Here is a 21067-nt window from a genome sequence, read left to right on the forward strand (position 1 = left end):
GTCCCTAAAAAGGGAATGGCAGTGTGAGAGCATCAAGTTAACAAAACAAATGAAGAAATCCTTGGAACAATGTATCCCCGTTAAGCATGGCAATACATTAAAAAAGAACACTTGACTAAATATGTAGGGTAAAGAATCAGAGGAGGCTGGAGACAGAAATTGCATTCACGTTTCTCAGGTCCATGTTCAGAAGTGCTATCTCAGTGTAGAAGGTCAAACTACAGAGATTATCAGTGCCAACATCAGAAAATTACCGCCTTCCTTTGCAGTTCCTGATATCTCTCTCCATTATTAAGAGCAGCTGACAAAATCAAAAAGGAGGAGAGAAAGAGGTAAGGGAAGGGAGGGGGAAGATGGCAAAGATGGGTGGCAGGTGGGTAGGAAGCAGTTAAAATGAAAAAATCACCTTGTCTTTCTCATTGGAGTAGATTTTAAAAGCTAATCAGTCACAACAATCAGAGGATTCTACAGCTTTTCTTAAATCTTCCTGAAAATAAAATCTTTCCCATCAAAATGAACATCATCTCTTACCACCTGATTGTCATGGCTGGTAGTGTCTAAGAAGTTACCCTAAGAACCACTGTAGAAAACAATGGTCTTGGCAACTGCACTGTCCTGTCTGAAGTGCTCAATAAAGTGGCTTCAGCTTCCAGGTAATTTTCAAGAGGATTTCTGAACATTTTTCTGGGAAGTTTGAAAAGTTCTTCAGGTAGATCAATCATCTGACAGGTGTTGGGTGTGTTTCACCAAAAACGCTTGGGCAGTGACACAGCTGGCTTGTACTAGAGAATACACATTGTTCTTGTTTACATTACAACGTACTACAAGAAACACAGCAGTCTCTTAATCGGTGGTCATTTTGTACTGAGAAGTAACAGCAAGGGATAAGACAAAAGAGCATAGTATTCCCTTGGGAAACATTATGTTCATGCTGCATATTAAAATCACATCTACAATGTGGCTTGACAGTTTGGACTGATGCAATCAAACAGGGCCTTGTTAGAAAAACCATCTACGCTGGCAGTAGGGCGGAAGAGTGCAGGGGAGAAATTATGAAATAACTTCGCATACTGCTGGTTTTGTACTGAGTATGCTTCACAAGAGTGGTCAGACCCTTTTGCAAGAATAGAAACCTTTCCAAATTAGTCTACAGCCGCAACAAATATAGAAGACGGGCCTCCTTGGCAAATCAGTTATAGAAGTCAAAAATGGTTTTCCAAAGATCAGTAGGGTCAAGCACAGTAGCCAACCACAGAGAAGGCTTGACTTGCAGAGTAAGCAAGTTCTATAAAGACAGGAGCTTTCCATTTTGCTTTATGTAGACAGTGAACTGGAAAGGTACCTACAGTCATTAAACTAAGTAGTTAGTTGGTGCCAATGAAGACTAAACATATAGGTTATCACGCTATTTTAGTCTTCTCTAAGATCATTCTCTAGATATCCTCAGTCTCCCATTCCCAGAAGATGATCAGATTCTGCTCTGTAACCCTCTAGGACTGTGCCTGACAGCTGGGGAAAATGCTGTACCGTCTGGATTCCTATTTATTTCTGAGCAGAGCGCTATTAATGAAATTTAAAATAAAATTACAGGAAAACTGTAATAAGTAACCCCCGCCGAAAAATCTTGCATTGAAGAAAATGGAATCAATGGGAAAGGAAGCTCAAGAAATGCCTTAAGGTTACTCTGTCGTTGATACTAAGCAACATGAACTCCAGAACACAATTTCCACTTGAAAATACAGCATGGAACAAGATCTCCAGGTGCCTGAAAGGCAGACACAGACAGTAAGTTCATCAAGCACCAAATAGTGTAAAGGGGTCATTTTAATTTAGTACTTCTCTAGGAACTGCATCAGGTGAAAACACTTTCAGGTAGGTACATATAGATAGGGGTCTTAACAGCAGTATGCTATAGCTAGATATCGCTGATCTGCTCAGGATCATATTTTGGTCTCCTGATCAGAATTTGACTTAAAAAAAACTGAACAAGTACAGCAGGGCACTCTGAAGCGTCCAGATTTGGGCCTTCAATGCCACCAGGTTTCTCAAGGCTATCAGGGTCAGAAGTAGAGTTCATACAGAGGGATTCCTGCAGCTGATGTTGGTTTATCCTTACAAACTTGAGGCTTGAATCCTGGCGAATGGAACACAGGAGAGGCAGATGATATGGCTGCTGGACATCAGAACACATCCGACTCAATGGGTGAATTCTGATGTTAAAACACTACTAGGTTGTCCCCAGGCAAGGGCTTCAGACTAATGTCTGAAGAGCCGGAAATTTAAAGAAAAGCTTCAAAAAAAACCACTACAGCTGAAGCAATATTCAAAGCAAAGCACAAAAATCAAATTACAGAGTTAAGCTACCAAACAAAAAAAAGAAAGATGACTTGAAATGTTATCGCACAACTTGCATGGAACAGCAACAAAAAGCTCTAATTCAACCAAGTGGTTAATAGGACATGCTACTGCTTACAGGCAGGAAAAGAAATCAAAGATAGGATTTCTTGTGTATTCCTCCAGGTTTAGCCAAAACAAAAACCCAAAACACAATACCATTTAGTTTTCAGGATTTAGCATTACATACATGCAAATTAATGAAAATATATGCACATCAATTTACCTGCATCCACTGCTAGACTGATTGTGTTCAGAGTTTGCAATCATCAGACTAAATGCATTTGAGCTTGAACTAGAATAAGGGAAGATAGAAAGAGGTTAATATTAGTAAACCCAATAAATGACCTTTAGTTCATTTTAGCTCTATATTTTCCTATTAATGATTGGCTATCTAGGAAAAAACAACTTTAAAAGCTTCTGCCTTGTACAACAAATGGAAACTATAGCTGTTACGTATTTGTCTAAGAAGGTTCTTCTTACTGTAGCTTTGCACTGTACACAAAGCTATTATTTACAAAATGAAAACAGCACAGTTGCATTCTTGCACGTAAAAACAGACTGATGCTTTTTGATGTACAGTTATAGACATTGGTTTACAAGAAAATATATAAATAAGGTCAATTAAACACACAATGATGAGAAGAAAGAATCAAATTAAGCTGGCCCTGCAGAACACTAGAGACCTTCTCTTCACGAATTATAATATATTACACAATTTACATCATCTGAGAGTACAAGTTAACTAGTGGAAAAGAACACTCAGCTTCAATCTGAGAATAATAAATACTTTATACCGTAGTTATTATTCAGAAATTAGATTCAAATTGAAAAAGCCAGTGACAAAGATAAAAGTGAAATATTTTTAATATTAGCTACCACCTTTTATGACAGTCTGAAGATTCCATGAGCATTGTTGAATCTTTCCCATTTTCATCAGATTCATGGCCATGAGAATCATGCCCACTTGAGTAGTTTTCATTTGTGTCATTTCCACTGAATTCATTTCCACTGGATCCACTACTCATTTCAATATCTTCCTGAAGAACTTCATGAGAGCATTCAGGCTTTGGCTGAATTTCTGAATCTTCAGCAATCATCTGGCTATGGTTATTTGCAAGTCCAGAATAGTCACTCATTTTCTGCTGCTCTTTTAAAGAGTATGACGAAGAAATGTTTTCACTGATACCAAGTTGCTGCTCAGGGTTCTGCTCCTCAGTGCTAGAGTAGAACCCTCTGAACTTGATAGAGTCCATGGGACACTCATTAGAAAAACTGTCAAGATCAAAAGCAAATCAAGCCACATTCAGAATTTTCTCTCTGTACATATTCTGTTTGGAAGTATAGACCCACAAATCTGAGGAGGAAGGGAAGGAAGGAAAAAATTATTTTCTTGTTTGTTTTTGCTGACAAACTGGAATTCTCACTGACTGATGAAATTAATAGTGATAAGTGATACTCATGTTTAATATATTAAACTTTTCACTGTCAAAATGCTGAAGTTAAACATAATCACAAATCTAACAATGTTTTATCATGGAAAAGGTATTTCTTTTTTTAGTAAAAACCCACACAGAAAGAGGAAGTGGAATAAACATGCAAAACTCCTTAAAAGTTTAAATATTCAGTTGTTTTCTATTCTCCTACTTAATACTTGACAATTTCACTGCCTAGATTTGGGCAACAGCTATTATTATTTTCAGTTAAACCATTCCCCTGGCTTCCAGTTTAGCTTGACAAAAAAAAAAGATTCTATTCAGACATCAGAGGATTCCCTACTTTCCTTGGAGGTTTAGGTTTGGGTTTTGAGTTTTTTTGGGGGGGTGGTTTTTTGTTTGTTTGTGTTTGGGGTTTTTTGTGTGGGGTTTTTTTGTTGGTTTTTTTTTTTTTTAAGATCACTTATGCCATTTTGACCAATTCTTTATTTCTTTCTTTGTACAAGAGCCATGTACATAGGTAGATTGAACATACAGTAGGAACGGGGAAACCAAGTACACAAACCCATCTACTTATCAACAACAAAAATTCTAAGACACAAATATGCCTGATAATTTTATCTACTGATTTCCACTAAGAGGGTGGGGTGGGGGGTGGAATTCTGCATTGTTTAGAAAAGTAAGCTTAAATAAAAACAAACAACAAAAACCCCTGCATTTAAAGCAAATTCTAATGCACCAGGCTCAAAATCAGAGTGTATATGGAAGTGAATTGAAACCAGACGGATATTGAACAACCATCAGAGAAGAAGTACTAGAGAGCAGTTCAACTTTATGAATAAAGATATTTTGATATGAAATGATCTGACTCATTTCCTCCTCTATTTCAGCAACCCACAGAGACAACAATGCTGCAAACCCATGAACTAAGATTCTCTGAACAATGTAATTCATAATCAGGAAAAAAGGTTGTTTTTAAAACAACAGAAACATGTTTGTTCCTTCCTCTTAGTTCCTTTAAAATATTCAAGATTACAGTTGTTGACTAATAAACCTCTTACTGGAATAACAAAGTCAATGAAAAAAGCTACACTAAGTTTTGCTAATATTAACTGCAGCAGCTTCCTTTTAAATACAGATTTTTTTTTAGAAAGCCTCTAACAGAAAACATTAACTTAATATTCATTTAAAGCACACTATGATTCAACTCCTCTCCCTCCCCCAAAAAAACATTGAAACTAATTTTCTTACCATCCTAATTGCTGTTTTTCCAGACATTTTACATTTATTTTTTAGTTTTTCAGAAGAAAATACTACTTGTCTCCTTGTTTGGCCAAAGTAATATGCAAGATATCTGTTTGCATTTGAAAGAGGAAGTGTAGTTTAAGGACATTCATTTAACCTATCAGTAATGGTATACAAACATAAATAAATAAACATTTTTTTTTCCCCCTTTAGAAAATTATTCACTATTACTTCATTATACGTAATAATAACAAAACCCCTTGGGGTACAGTTAAGATATACCAACATTTCACTTCTGCATGTTTTCACTTCAGGTACTCTAATCCAGACTAAATAGACATTGTTATGCCGTTGCATTGAATGGCAGTATACAGGCAGTAAATTACAGTTTAGTAGCTCTGATGTTTTGTTCTGGACTAAGACACTCCTGCCTTGAAAATTACATAACTGGAACATGCAGTAAAAGAGTATTTACTCTTAGATGAAACTCTAGTAGTATTTCACAATGGCACATACTCTGGTGGCCAATGATTAACTAGATCAGACAGTTCATCTCTGTTTTAATCTCTGCAGCAGATAGAGCTCACACTTTCACTTGCCTTACTTCCCTAGACATTTTAATGAAGTTCTGTCCCTGTATATAGCCCACTCTTGATACACATGCTCCTAATGAGCCCAACTGGTTAGTGGTACCCATGCCACTATCTGCACTATCATGACCCGTGCTTAAGAATGCAGGGCTAGCCACAACTTATTTTGTCTCAGAGTGACCAAATACAGAAGGTCACATTGGGAATACCTAAATGGACAGCACACGAGAAAAACTTGTTATTGTAAAGGTGAGGAGCATTTTATAAATGTGTTGATCTATTCTCACCCAGGAAATGCTCTTACCACTTCTTCAGTATTGCAGAAATAAGAGCAGCTGTCTGGTTAAGTAACTGCACCCACTCTCAAGAAGCCACTTCTCATGTGTCATCTGTACTATTTCCTCTCAAGAGGGCACTGAGGCTGTAAAGTTCTATAGAGGATTCAGTGAGTAAAGGTACTCCAGCAAAACACCCAGCTAGCAATGGGATGACTTTTTACGTTCTCTGTGAAGGTTAGAGGTAACCTCGGAGATCACCTACAGATGCCCCATCCCTGGAAACATTCAAGGTCAGGTTGGATGGGGCTCTGAGCAACCTGATCCAGTTGAAGATGTCCCTGCTCATTTCAGAGGGGTTGGACTAGATGTCCTTAAAAGGTCCCTTTCAACACAAAGATTCTATGAAACTATGGGGGGTTTTTTCCACTTCAAATAAATGCCTTATGCACCTCAAAATTATACACATTAACCCCATCATTATTAAAATCAAGCTTTTGGAAAAAAAAGAGAGCCACAGCATCACCTGAAAAGAAGGTCTGACATGTAGGATTTTGAGGTGAAATCAAACATTCCTCTTACTATATTCTGTGCCTAATGTAGGGGTTTCCTCCTATTATTCTGACCAAATGCTACTTAGAAGGAGCTTTAGATACAAGAGAAGAACATACTGCCATAACCGACACAACTGCTAGTAAACTGTTAAATGATTTCTTTAGAGGTAGGGGGAAAAAAAAACTCTAAAAAAAAAAAACCACCCAACCAAAAAAAACCAACATAAAACCAAACTTTGGGCTGCTATACTTAAATCCCTTAAAAGAAAACTATTTAAATCACTACTGACAGGTTCATAAACATGAATTGCCAGCAGATAGACTCTTAGTGTAGTCCTAAATTCTCTAAAGATAACTAGTCCAATATTACAGCAACGCATACATCAGGAAAATTGTGCTATATATGGGGAGGGCAATGGTTGTACCACAGCTTTCCTACTCTGAACACAAACATTTTGCATTTTAGTCTTTAAGCGTGAGAAACCTCTTCTCCTGAATTCTGAAATCAGAGAGTATCACATATGCTACAGTATTTTCAGCCTCAAGAGTTGTCCACAAATACTTTTTTGGAACAATCTTTCCTTGGGAAATTATTTCCACACAGTCTTTTCTGTAATCTTTGGAAGTTTAAGAGTCAATGAAATTGTACCATAACTAGTAAGTAGAGTCTTACAGTTTGAAATTCTGATCTGTTAAACCACTGACAAGTAACTTTTTCCCACCTCCAAATATCATCTATTGTCTCATCTCCTCTCTTCTCCTGACACCTAGCCTAGCTTCTGTCCAGTATTTGCAGGAAACTTCAATAGCGCTTCCTTAGATAGGAGAGAATTGTTCCTCAGAAAAATATATATAAACTGTCCAAAGGCTTTTGAGGAATTTCCTGTGCCTCCTTGCACAAGAGTAATTCAATAAAGAGTCAAGATTTCAAGGTGTTTAAAATTATTTTTATTTTAAGCAATTAATTCAAATTAAGAGAATCACCAGTAGAAAAGAAATAGGTACTGGCCTATAGGAGACACCATGTGAATTTTCTTCCTCTTGATACCTGGCAGAAACTGGTGCCAGGAAACGCTTAAGTTGTGTTACTTCTGTCTCTGACTAGCAACATGCTGGAGCTTCTGCAGCTTTGCTCGCAGTAAGTATCTGTGCTTATAACTACATTACAGTGACTACAATCTGGACCCCAAGGACAATGGTGCCAGAAACAAAAATGAGTATCCCAGTAATGGAGAAGATACAAGTTTGACCTTTTTAAAGGTATCTTTCAAGAAGAATTGGCTCAAGTTCTTGAGGTGGAATGGTGTTCTTAGGCAGGACAGGAAGATTAATGTCACTGAAAGTCAGTCTTGCACAAAATTTCTTCTGTTTCAAAAGCCTCAGTGCCAGAGGCACATACCAGAGTAAGGAATACAGGAAGAATAAGTAGGAAAGAACAAGAAAAAGATTGTGACAGACTTCCAAGAGCTTCTGGGGAAAGATGGAAGAGGAGCATTTCTAGAACAAATGCTTATATAATAAATAAAAAAGCCAAGATACCCAAAAGTAGCAATGTTAATATATGCCATAAGTTTGGAGACATTTTCTATGAAGAGATTGGAATAACTGAAAAAAAGAACTGACTGGCAATTACCCTATACTATCCTCTATGCCTGTAATTTTAGATAAGAACCAATGCATCTGGCTAGACTTTACTCTCAGACAGAGGAAGACCTTAAGTGGAACAGCTGCATGCATACACAAGCACCATGCAAACACTTCAGGAGCACAGAGGGTCTGTCATCCCAGAGAGATTAATTAACATTGAAACTAATCTTAGTCAAAATGCCATCATAAATTGCACATATTCATCCCACTGACATGCTTGAATAAGTTTCCAATCAATAACCAAGTAAGAATGAAAAGGTAAAAGCTAGCACTAGACTGCTTTCCCAGTCTGAGGTTCTCTCCTGTTACCACAGTTTGAGGAAGGTAATTGCATCTCATACCAAGTTCAGTAAGCAAGTGCAGACAGTCACATGGAAACAGAGAAAGAACTCTTTTAGGTTTGATCTTGAAAGAAGTACATTAAGCCATTTTTTTCTTTATTTTCTGCTACATCTTCCTAAACTTCTAAGGGAGATCGTCTATCTTGACTCTGTAAATAAACTTCTTTTTAATCTTAAATTGGCACCAGTTAAGCTTGATTTTAAGGCAAGTGCTCACAAAAACGTTCTACTCTTCTACACAGAGCAAAGGTCCCAAAGTCGCTCTGGCAGAGACTAGAGCTCTTTAAGATCTTGATGCAATGTATGAAAAAGGCAACATACTTCCACTGAGCACTAAGGACAAACATAGGCATTAATATGCCAGGTTAGATGTGCAGAAAACGTCTTCTGGTTATTCATTAGCTACAGAAGCTCCTTTATTCTGCAGTAAGACAATAGAAACAGACTGAACTTTAGTATCCCCAGAAAAACATGCCAAAATATGTATGGACAAACGCTTGAAGAAATAATGGTTTAATGCTTTTGAAAAACCCTCTTAAGAAGGACTGTAGAAAAAACACCATGGAGGCAAATGAAACCATGGCATTTAAACTCAAAGAGTCTTGTTTCAGCAGAGATCTGGTTGTATTCAGAGAACAGATTTTTCCAGATATTTTTTCTTCACTCAAAAAAATATCACGTCTAGTACTTGCATTTAAAGAACAAAAAAAAAAAATTGGAGTCAAAATTACCTAATTCAAGAACTGGGTAAGAGAACATCTGAAGATTTGAGTCTAAATTTGCAACTAATATGAACTTAGCAATATTCACAAATGAAGCAAGAGGCACACCATCGTTTATCACTATACTTCAGACATGCGAATATTTGAGGACTCTTAACTGTACTAGCACCAGTAGGAGACATTCCTAATGGTCAGGATTCAATTTTACTGAAGATCTTATCAACAAGAAGAATTTCCACGTCTTCTGGATGATTGCTTTGCAAAATGGTAAAGTTGTCTCATTTGTATGACATAACTAGCAGGGAATTAATCATATCATGTAATTTTAGAGAAAACTGAAAATTAACATCTACAATGAATGCATTCTCCTTGTGCAATCAGACAATAATTAAATGCTTGGTAGTAGCAAAACGTTAGGAAAAAGTGCTGAAAAACAAACAATAATCCAAGCAGTGACTTGTCTAACTATATGACTTCACCAGCAATAACATCGAGAGCTTCATTTTTTTGTGGCAAGAGACAGAACAATTAACAGAATACCTTCACTAGGACACGGGGTATGGGAAGAGAAAGAGAGGGCAGTATTCTCAGACTTCAGTATAAGAAAAAGTAACAAAAGATGCTTAACAATTTCTTGCAAGACTTTTTGAATGAACAAAATAATCTTTTTCTTTTTTAATAGATTCCTCATCTCACTGCAAGTTATCATAAACAAGTTTTGCTCTTTTTCTTAGCAAGGAATGAGATCTAAGTCAGAATTTTCTACTTATGTCAATAAAATTATCAGTAACATCTAGAATATCACAAGTTCTTACATAAAAATCTGAATCTCAATTCATTCATTGCGCAATTTGTTGATAAGGATTCACCTTTCAGTTCAAGAGAATCCTGAACACAGGACTGTTATTGAAATAAGAGTTAGCAATATCTTTATAAAGGTGATCCTAATTAACCACTGCTTACAGCTGCCACTCTACAACAGAGGAACTGACCAAGACATAGCACTGGTACAGAGCCATCCAAGTGCCACCCTGAATTTACAGCACCACCTATACAGGAAGAGGTCAGCATAAGCACCAGGCCAGGGCCCTTGCATCCATAGCAAGGATGCTTCCAATCAGATTGTTTTTGCAGTGAAGAAACTCAAACCTGAATTTAAGAATAAATATGGGTTTAGGCTAAAAATATCTTCACTTCAAATAAGGTTAACTTCCAGTTTATATCACAAAAAAATAGTTCTGAATGAGTATATATATGACTGAAATCACAGTTCTAAGATAAACACAGAACGATATATTTACTGCAGAAGTTCTAAGGGGGGATGCAGGGGAACCAGCTTTCTACTAACATGAATTGTAACAATTATGCATGTTTCTTACCTGTTTTTTCTATGAAAAGTTGGTAAAAGTGCTTATCAAGCTCCCTCCCAGCTAGCATCAAAAGCATGAAGTGCCTAGGTCCAGAGTCTCCCACATGCATTTAATTCTTGTCTCATCCTCTTCTACTGGAAATCTTTGACCATTACAGAGTCCGGACACCTCTACAACTATAAAATATAAAAGAAATACCTGGGCCCCCCAACAGTGTCCTCTTCAAAGAGATACCAGAGAGATGCTCACAGTTATGCCATGCCTATGCAGATAAATGTTGGTTAAACATGAAACTGTCACCCAGCAGAGGAATCAGACACAAATTTGCATTTTAAACACTTTTGGTCTAAAGCAAGGTCTTATAGAGCTTTAAAATAACAGAATCTTCTACAGTGGATAAAATAATCCTTCCAATTCACTATCAGCATGGTATCATGTTATGTACATGCACAGTATGTACATAGTCTGCATAGGCTGACACAGCCACCTCTCCAATAGATAATGGAGCAAAACGCCTGATGTAGTCAACATGAGCTCCAAGTGCTTAAAAATTTGCTTAGAATACCATTTTAACACCTGAGCTAAACTCATCTACGTTGCCATAGGCTTGGCATGAGTATTAAAGAGTTTACTAGGCAGTTACAAAATTCCAATTCACAGAATCACAGAATGGTTGAAGTCAAAAGGGACCTCTGGAAGCCATCTTGTCCATTTCCCTGTTCAGGCAGTCACCTAGAACAGGCTGCCCAGGACCACTTTCAGATGACTTTTGAATATCTCCAAGGATGGAGATTCCACAGCCTCTCTGGGCAATCTGTTCCAGTACTCACTTACTCTCACAATACTTTAAAAACAAAAAGTGTTTCCTTACATTCAGAAGTCTGTACTAACAAAGTCCATCCACACTATTATTCTTCCTAAGAAACACAGCTTCCAAAAAAAGACACTGGGAATTTCGGCAGGATAAAAAACATCTGAAAACTCTTCTAGTAAATGTAGGAAACTAAGTCCATTGGTACGTGCCACTGCCATGTAACACAAAGAAATAGTAGAATAAAAATCAGAAGTTCAGAAGATCAACATTTGTGTGGCAAACAATTACATCACTTTAAGTGTTTCATTTGAATATGCAGAAGGCATGTTTGGAACAAAAATTTGGAACAGCGTTCAGATCCCAAGCTAACCATTTTGGAAGACAGCCCATGTTAACATGCCTTAATTTAAAATGCTGCATGTCTACCAACTGTTAAAAGTACATTTGTGTTGGCCAGACTTAAGGAAGAATTTATTCACAACATTCCATTCTGCATAACATTGCAAAGCCAATACAAGTTCTACAAGTCTCAGATTATGATACAAATCTGTCTACATTGGTTCTTTAAATGTTTTCCCTCTGTCTTTATCATCAATTGATAAAACAGGATTTAAATTATAAGCTCTGTATCTCTGACCATGAGAAGTGTTCGAAATTGCCTTATCTGGAGCTACTTGCAGATTTTGCAATTTTTAGCTTAGACACTGAAAGTGTAGAATATCTTTCAGCACTAGTTAAATCCTCATTTAAAGAACATTAACTCATCTGCCTGTAATCTATATTTCCTTAATGGAGTTAAGTTTCTACCTTCACTAATCAAGATCTACAAGAAATTATCCACAATGTCTTGTCTCACTATTTATGAAGTGACATAGCACTTCTCCAGTTTGATGACCTCCATTATGACGTTTTCATAGATAAAAAAATAAAAAAGGTTTAACAAAGTCTAGGTTTGAAGAGGATATTTGCAGTAACAGCATGTACCATTTTAATTGGGTATAATATCGGCTTCATCCACTTAATGCATTTAGGAATACATTAAGAAAAAACAGTCCTTGTAAACTACTTAAAATTCTCATAAGCCTTTCTACAACTTAACTAAAAGCTGACATATCTAAGCCAAAAGGATTTTCACCTGAAACTAAATACAAGTCATTCAAACCAGGCACTTTATCAGTTTGAGTAGAATTAGAGGCAGTCAGATCTAATCTTCTAGTCTTCTATTATTTATCAGAGGAAACATACAGGTGACTGAGTATGCCCACAGAACTAAAAGAGTTCATCCATGTATGGCATCTCAAGAAGGTCTTTTCCACAGAAGGAAATTAATTTGATCAGTATAGAAAGAATATAGAACTTGTGACAACATTTCCTTCAATGCTGACATATATCTAAGCATAGAAGACTTCAAATATTAGAAAAGAAGGAACAACCTGCTTTAGGGAACACACCTGTATTACAGGATCCCAACCAAGTTCACTTTCTGTAAAGAACTGAAGTCACACCTGCAGCATTGAAAAGAGAACATTGTCAACTTTAAGAACCTGTTCGGATCACATTTTGTAGCCATAGAAAAAAACAAAGTGTTTTTTCAATCTTTTAGACTAACCAGACACTGTAGTATTAATCCCCAAAAATCTCAGTTACAATTTCATCTGTATTGGAATATTACAGTACTATCCAGAACTGCTATCCTTCCCTTTCCTGTCTCGGGACAATATTGTCCCATCATCAAAACCACTTGGATAAATTTTCTTTTCATCATAGATGACATGCCTCTGCCATTCTCCTTTAAACTCTCATCCGTTTCCTTTTTTTGCTCCAAAAACCATCAACTTTTCTTCACTTTCAAAATGTTTCCATAATTCTGACAATCTAGTCTGCTTTATTAATCCATTGCACATCCCACCTGAGTCATAATAAGGGGTTTTTTGTCATCAGCTTCTCACATATTGAACATAAATGTGCATAAGTCAGTATCTCTGATGCCATGCGTTCAACTTCTCAAACAGAGATTAGAACAGTATCAACCTGTTAGAAAGTAGAGCACAACTGACCAAAAAAATACTGTTGGATGCTATGACTTCCTTTCTAAATCAAAGCTTAGAAGCATACCATTTTCTTTTCTTCTCTTGAGCTATCATCCTGATTATCTTAGTAGCACTAGCTACTTCATTTTCTGGACCCAAGAATTTTCCTGATAATTAAAATTTCTTAAACACCTACAAGAGCAATCAAAACATTGGAAGTTACTAATAAACTTCCGCATAGCAAACAATGCAGATGTAGCATTTGATACTGGATACTACACTAAATTTCAGTTTCCTTAAGATTTAGAGAAGCCACACCATTTCCATGTGCTTCATGATTCACACAACAGGTCTTTAAAAGTTTAATGCCCTGAATATCTTTTTATTTTTCAGTATTCTGACATTCCAGCTCAAACGAAACATCAAAAGCAGCAATAACAACAACAAAAAAATCAGTTCAGACTCACTGAGAAAAAAACTGATATTGTAAGTAATTTCCTTGGGGACAGCATAAGACACTCACCTTAATGAATGTACTAATCATGATCTTTCCATATCTGAAAGTGTCATCAGTGTATTCCTATATAAAAACAAAAAACAAAGTTTTATAAGCAAGATAAAAAAATTTATGAAACATAAATCAAGTCTATTTAATAATGGAATACAAGTCCAACCATACAAAATAAGCATTCTACGGATGAAGAACAGGTATAAAGACTACAAATACAAAATGAGAGGAAATGCAAGAAATTTTACTGATAAAAATATTTACTATTATTGTAACCTAACTTCTAAATTGGTTCCTTAAGCCATGCACAGAATAACTATTCACCGAATTCTGCTCCCTTTATAAACATAAGAAATCCCTCAAAATTCCACCTCCATGATCTTTGTTTTTCATTAGAACATTGTTTAGATAATACAGATATCAACACAGCATACTTCAAAATCAACCATTCACTCATCTGTGAGCATCCAAGATGAAGAATGAGTATTATCTAGTATAAATTTTGGGATCTCATATTTGAATTCAAGTTATGTTTCTTCTTCTACAGATTACAATCTTAAAACATTTCACCACTGAAATAGAAATTCCAAATTAGCCTTAGCAGATTAAAAACTCTCCAGAGAGCTAATTTAGCTGAGTGAAAGCATTGACATCATGACCAAGACTAGTTTCACATTCCAAAATACAAGGATGCATTCTTAAAGCAAAAGCTGTTCCCAGCTTCCTAAAGTGTATGCTTCTTTTACTTTATAGCTGTTCAAAAAAAAAAAAAAAAAAAAAAAGAAGCTTCCTTGGTTGTGTCCTAGAGGGACAAACAGGAAAAAAAGAAATCCCTCAGTCCTCAAGTGATGGTTCCTAAATGGACCTAAAGCTTATGTCACCAGTCACTTCTATTCCTGAAGCACCTACAGCACCACTGTTAATTTCCTTCCATTTTTAGATTGATTTTGTTGTTTTTAAAGCTGCCTGTTCTCCCCATGGAGTAACTAACAGCAAAAAGTTAGCCTGAGGTAACAGGACAAAGTCAACTCAGTTTTACTATGAGCAGCATGATACCAGCACGTTGTTAAACCTACCAAGTCCACCTCATGGAGGGTCAATCTCACCTAAACTGTGCTGACCAACCTGGGTCAGCTCCTGATCCATCATTTTCCTTGCTGTAACTATAAGAAGCCAAGTACCAAAGTAATCTCGCCTTCTCCCCTGCCAAAAAGCAGTCAGAGACACTCCTCTATCATCTAGCAGGAATTGTTCTCTTTTCTGCCAGACATCCTCTAGACATGCTTCCTTCTAGTCTTACCATAGGTACCTTCTTAAAAGGTGAACTAAAATTCTCTGTATTAAGTATAAATTAAAAAAACATTTGATTTTGCTTTGTAGGAAGAGAATAGCATTTTCTGCTTGAGTGGAACTGGAGAAATCATTAAGTAGGAAATCAGTAATCAGAACTCTTTACTATTTGCATATGTCAACTCTTGTTCTTTTTCTACAAAATAACAAAAATTATAGGTTTGAGGAAGTGTTGTCACAGAAAGAAGAGAAAAAATATCACACCCCACCATGCAGTCATACTTTAGACCTATTTTCACCTATAATAAAGGTGAAATGTATCTACAACACCTTATCTCAACTTTAATATCTGTTGACACCTCCATCAAGCAGTATGTTTGAATGCCTATTGCTCCCCTCCCTTAAAAAGAGGGGCCAGAATTTCACCATGGGGCATTATATTTACAGAAATTTCAGGGTAAAGCTGCTCCTTAGGCATTGCTGCAGTTCATACCCAGTTAAAGATTTCAGTCAGAATGAAAGTCCCATTCCGGAAGACTCTATGCCAAATAAATTCTCTGACTAATACTAATACAGCCCCCACCGCATCAGTAATACACTCCACAAAGCATGGCAACCTAACAAACATGATGTACTTGTCCTGCAAGTTGGCTATATTAGTACTGAGAAATGAGAGCTCGCATCAGAGGAACCCCTAGTAGAGATGTACCTGAAATCAAAGAAGTGCTTTATATACTGAAGATCTTTGTACAATAAAGAAACTAAGTAGCAGAAACATAAAAGTACATGTAATAAGATCAAGCACAAAAACCATGCTAAGATACAAAAGCTTCAAGGAATAAGGAGGATAGGAAATAAAACCAACAAAAAAGAGAAGTACTGGACATCCTCACCACTTCATCTTGTCTCCCTAAGCTCCAATTATGAAAAAATAGAGGTCTTCTTTAACAGTGAAGTGCCTCTGTTTTAGGACAGGATGTTTGAAAGGCAGTATAACTTTGGTTCTACTTTTAAAAAGCCAGTTCTACTTTTAAAAGCCATCCATACAAGGAAATCTCTAACTATTCCCTCTATAAGAAAAATCAAGAACTAAGAATGACCACAGTACACTCAACAACAGCTGAAAGCAAAACTCCAAAGTCTTTCCCAGACATTTTGATGTACAAATGAGCTTTTTCCCCACTATTACATCTTTTCATGATGAACACCTGTACTGCTTGTACTGAACTTCTGCAGCCTGCTCACACCATCTGCAGAATAACCTCGTATTCTTGCCCCAGGAAACATGCTCTCTGTGTATTTCAGTCCACTTGTCATGTAAAAGCAGCATGTTGAGTCTCTACCCCTTCAGCACCCCAATAAAGTTTTGCTTTCTACTGGGAGAAAAAATTAAGGAAAAAGGAAAATTATACTCCATGATTATATATCTTGAGGAAGGTAAATTTTGCCTCACTTCTTCCTGTGTCCTACAAGCAAAGTTGTCTAAATCAGACTACCAAAGTGTCAGAGAAATCAGAAGGCTCCTCTAGGACTACCACACAATACTTGAGCAACAGTCCAACAGCAGCTGAAAACATATGTACAAATACTTTTATTGACCTTACAATAGCTTTCACACACACACAACAAAAAAAATCGCATAACCCCACTTGCAGATGTGGATAAGCAAGGAAAACATGCTCTTCAGAATCACTGCCTGTGCAGCTTGCATGAAACTTAGTACACTGCTGCTGTCCCTCAGGAACTCTTCAAGAGGCAGAGAGGACCAAGTAAGAGGACACCAGACTGGTACAAGCCCAGTGCAGGCATTCAGACATAAAGACCCTATCTATACTTAAAAGATAACCTTAGTAACACAACACAGAAGCACAGGAGCCTGATCTGCCCATGTTCTAGCACTGCTGGCAGGCAGAATACAAGCAGGCTGCACAAGCATGCCTGGTGATCTACTAAGCCGCTTACTAGAGTACCAGATCACCGTGCATATGCTCAGGCATGTGGATTCCCATGTGTTCAGGTGCTTTCCTACTACATACTGTCAGCATGAACAGAATGTACCCAAAAGGGTAGCTTCAGAGCTAGGTAGGGTAGCTCTCCACAGCCTTTGCAGGCATACCCAAACCATCTGATCCTCCTTCATTTTGGTCTTCTCTGCCATAACTGTATTTCACAAAAATGGCCTGGGGCCATGAGAAATCACAGGTACAGATCACAAAGCCCATGAAGTGTGTTTTTGACTGCTGCCTTCTCTTTTCCCATGCCCCTTGAACATACTTCACAGAAGGAAGTATGTCACCTGTATCTAAAAAGAAACAACCCCCCAAAAAAACCTCTACATGTCAGTAGGTTGAGCTGTTCTTCACTTACCAACACCACATATAGCATTAACAGCCTGGCCCCCACTACAACAGTGGTTAAGTTTAAGGCAGCAGTTAAAGCAGGAGAGGGGACAGGTACTCTTTACACAGTACACAAAACATCAGCAGCATTACTTTCAAGACAACCATTTTCTGCATCCAACCTCATTTGTACCCAAAAATGCAAGTCATTTTTAAGTACGAATGCAGAAGGCAATCCAGTTAAAAGTCTCTGTAATCCATCATCCGCATTGAAGAATTCTAGGCCATGCAACCAAAACTCGACACAAAAATTCCTTTTCAGATACACCTGATTATCTAGTAATTATGATGTGCTAATGTTATGAGTATAATACAGTGTCTACAGGACATTCATGCCAAGTATTACACAACACCTTGCTAAGAACATGATGTTCCCTTTTAACATAGGCCAACCATAGCAACACTATATAAAACACTATAGTTGATCTAGACTAGTGATAATTTACTTGTTCTACTGCCTAGTGGTAATCTACTTGCTTTTAAACCACAAGTATACCTCATCCCACAGTAACTTGCTCATGTGCTTATACTTTAAGGGGTTAAAAAAGCTTTTCTGCAGTAAAGCACGTTTTAATATTGTAAAAGAAGTTACAGAAATAAGGGTGTGGTAAGAGCCCAGGAAAAAGAAAATTGGTTTATCAGTCTCTATCTAAACCAAACACTTCCTGGTCATAATAAAGTCTGAGGTAAAAGAAAAATACAGAGCTACTTCCAACCATTTTCCCCATTTCACTTTATCTTCATACTATGGCTAAACTCCATCAAAATCTCCGTTTACTCAACAAATGTGATTCTTCACAGGGGAGGAATATTACCATAAAAAAGTGTTGTGCAGGGACAGGCTTAAGTAAGTTTATTTGATAAACTAAGTTGTTACATATTTTAAACTTATGACTGGAAAAAAAAAAGTGGAAAAGATATTACTTCAAAAACGGCCACAATATCATGTTTCTTTAATGCCTTTTTGTGGAAATCCAAGAGGAACAAGAGTAGAGCTGTAAAAATGAAGATTACTTAGATTTTCACAGATAGTATTCATGTGTTAAAATAAATATAGGAAGCCTACAATAAGTCCTACCAAATGACAAATAAACAAAAAGCCCAGCAAAACCATGTAGTCTTTGGATCATAAACAAAACCAGAAAACCTACTGAATCTGAAGAAAGTACACAAAAGCCAAAATACTGCTTTCCATGCCTTTACCTTCTGGACTAGGTCAAGCAGAGCTACACTTTACTTCTTCACAGGGCAGGACAGGCCACGCTCTTTCACTGCAGAGTGTTGGAAACTTATGCCAACTACTCAACTAAAGCATTCCCCCTTCTACCTTGGAAAAAAACCCAAACACCTGAAACAGCCAAAAAAAGGTCAAAACTAAAGGATACTACTTTTTTCCTCTACTCGGGGCCAAAGGTCCTCTCTTTTCCATCATGTCTTACTAGTGAGGTAAACAACCTCCACAATCCAGAACAAGGACTCCACACCTCAGGACAGTGTCCTAATCACAAGGCTAATGGCAAGCCTTGGATGAAGCGAGGGCACAGTCCAGTTCTCCAGTGAAACTTCCTCACTTTGCAGAAATAATGCAAGTTTCAGTAAGAAAGGGCAAAAAGAAAGATCACAAGACCATGCAAACACACTTGAGCATAAGCAAGAAGGAATGTGATGTTACAGAACAGTAACATGGGCACTCTCCCTAACATGAGTCAAGTACTAGGCCCTGCTCCCAAATTTTGTATTCAAGAGCCACTGTCTAAAGTGCATAAACAGCATTATGTCCAAGGCTGAGAAGATCAAGGACACATACAGATGCTGAAGCACTCTAGAAGGCAAGAAAAGTTTGAGTTTCCTCAAGCTCAACTCCCTCAAACCATCTAATATACAATAGGATCCGTTTATGGAATGGGACCACACCATCGAGGCCTTAGCTGTCAGCTTGGCACCCTTAAGTTTTATCAACAACCTTACATTATCAAAATTAACCATTTGCATTCACATAGCTATTCCTCACTGCCATTATTGTGATTAGTTCAGATTTTACCTTGACAATAAGCAAAGGCCAGCTCCAAAAGATAGCTGCAGTTTTGACAAATGTTAACTAACATGAACTGTCATCTGTAAACAAACCCTGTGGTTAAAATTATATTGGCAACTTGAAACAGTTTCTCACTATACTAAATCAGCTTTTGAGTCTACTTTTGACTTGATCAGACAATGCCACCACTAGAATCATTACAGAATTTCCACCTTTTCCCCTTTACTTGTAAATGCATAAGGAGTAGCTATTCAATCTCAGATGTACATACAAGATGCTAAACCGGAGTCTTACATTTGGAAAAGAAAAAGATAGCTCTCAGCCTAAAAACATAAACCAGCATGTTTCCACAAAATCCTTCATAAACACGGTTTCAGCCAAGTTACTGTTTCACTGGAATACAATTTCAAAGTGCTGCAGTTTCCAAGTACCAGAGATCTCATACTGGCCTCTCTGGGGGCTTTTTAATCTGCTTTGGTACACAGAGCAACCCTATACCCTATCCTAACCTCTTACAAAAAGTCAGTTGTAAAGTGTCAGCTTGATTCTCGCCATACTGCTCATCTATCTGCATGAAACTATACTTACATAAACTGTTTTGTAATCATGCATGCAATAGCATGCAACTAATGTCAACAGCAGCACAACCACACGGTCTCAAGGAACAAAGTGTCCTTGCAACTGTGGGAAGCACAAAAAAGAAACCCACAGCACTTGTTGCCTACGCTACCTGTAGCTCACGCATCTCAGCAGCGCGCCGAGATGCTGTAACTCACTGACGCGCAGCTCCTCAGGCGAAAAAGGCCACCCAGCCAGCCGAGGGGGACGGCCGAGTGCGGGGCCGCGGTCCATGCTCGCCGGGCCGGGACCCGCGTGTTCCCCAGAGGTGCTACCCGCGTCTGGTTGCGCCCCCTCCAAACCTCGGCACAGATCTTTCGCACAGATGCGGTCGCAGCCCGCGCCCCGCAACCGCCAGAGCGGAGCCCCGCGGCCGCGCCGAGGGACCGGCCCCGCCACCACCGGGTCCCCCGCGGCCGCGGAAGCCGCAGCCGCCCCGCCGCGCTCCCCCTCCACACCGGCCTGGCCGCCGCCCCGTGGTGCCGCCACCCCGGGCCGGACGCGGGCGGGGCACACGGCCGCCCCCCTCCCGCTCTGAGGTGGGGGTCGCCGCCGCCTCTCGGCGACCCGGCCCGGTGCCACACGGGCAGAGGGGAGGGGGCGTGACACCGGCGCCCCACGGAGCCCCAGCTCCCACCCCGGGCTGAGTTGAGGGTGTCTGTGCCCCCCTCCCGGTCCCGATGGGCGGGGGGCGTCTCACACTCATTCCTGGCGCCCCGTCTGAACAGGGAGTCAAAGCCGGCGCCCCCTGCCCCCTCTAAGGTCTGAGATTGGGGGGGGGGGGGAGGGGGGAAGGCGT

General features: G+C 38.5%; 1 protein-coding gene across 1 annotated transcript in view; it reads right to left on the bottom strand.

The window, feature by feature from the left end:
* Nucleotides 1-3650, bottom strand: part of PER2 (period circadian regulator 2) — a gene marked incomplete at its 5' end in the record, with an annotated part of 30114 nt that extends 26464 nt beyond the window's left edge. The window contains 2 exons of the mRNA XM_082003551.1: nt 2621-2689; nt 3277-3650. Coding sequence (XP_081859677.1) covers nt 2621-2689; nt 3277-3650 — 443 coding nt within the window. The remainder of the gene's footprint in view (nt 1-2620; nt 2690-3276) is intronic.
* Nucleotides 3651-21067: the final 17417 nt, after the last annotated feature.

The sequence above is a fragment of the Phaethon aethereus genome, assembly GCF_964289735.1.
Source record: "Phaethon aethereus genome assembly, chromosome: 9".
NCBI classification, from domain to species: domain Eukaryota; kingdom Metazoa; phylum Chordata; class Aves; order Phaethontiformes; family Phaethontidae; genus Phaethon; species Phaethon aethereus.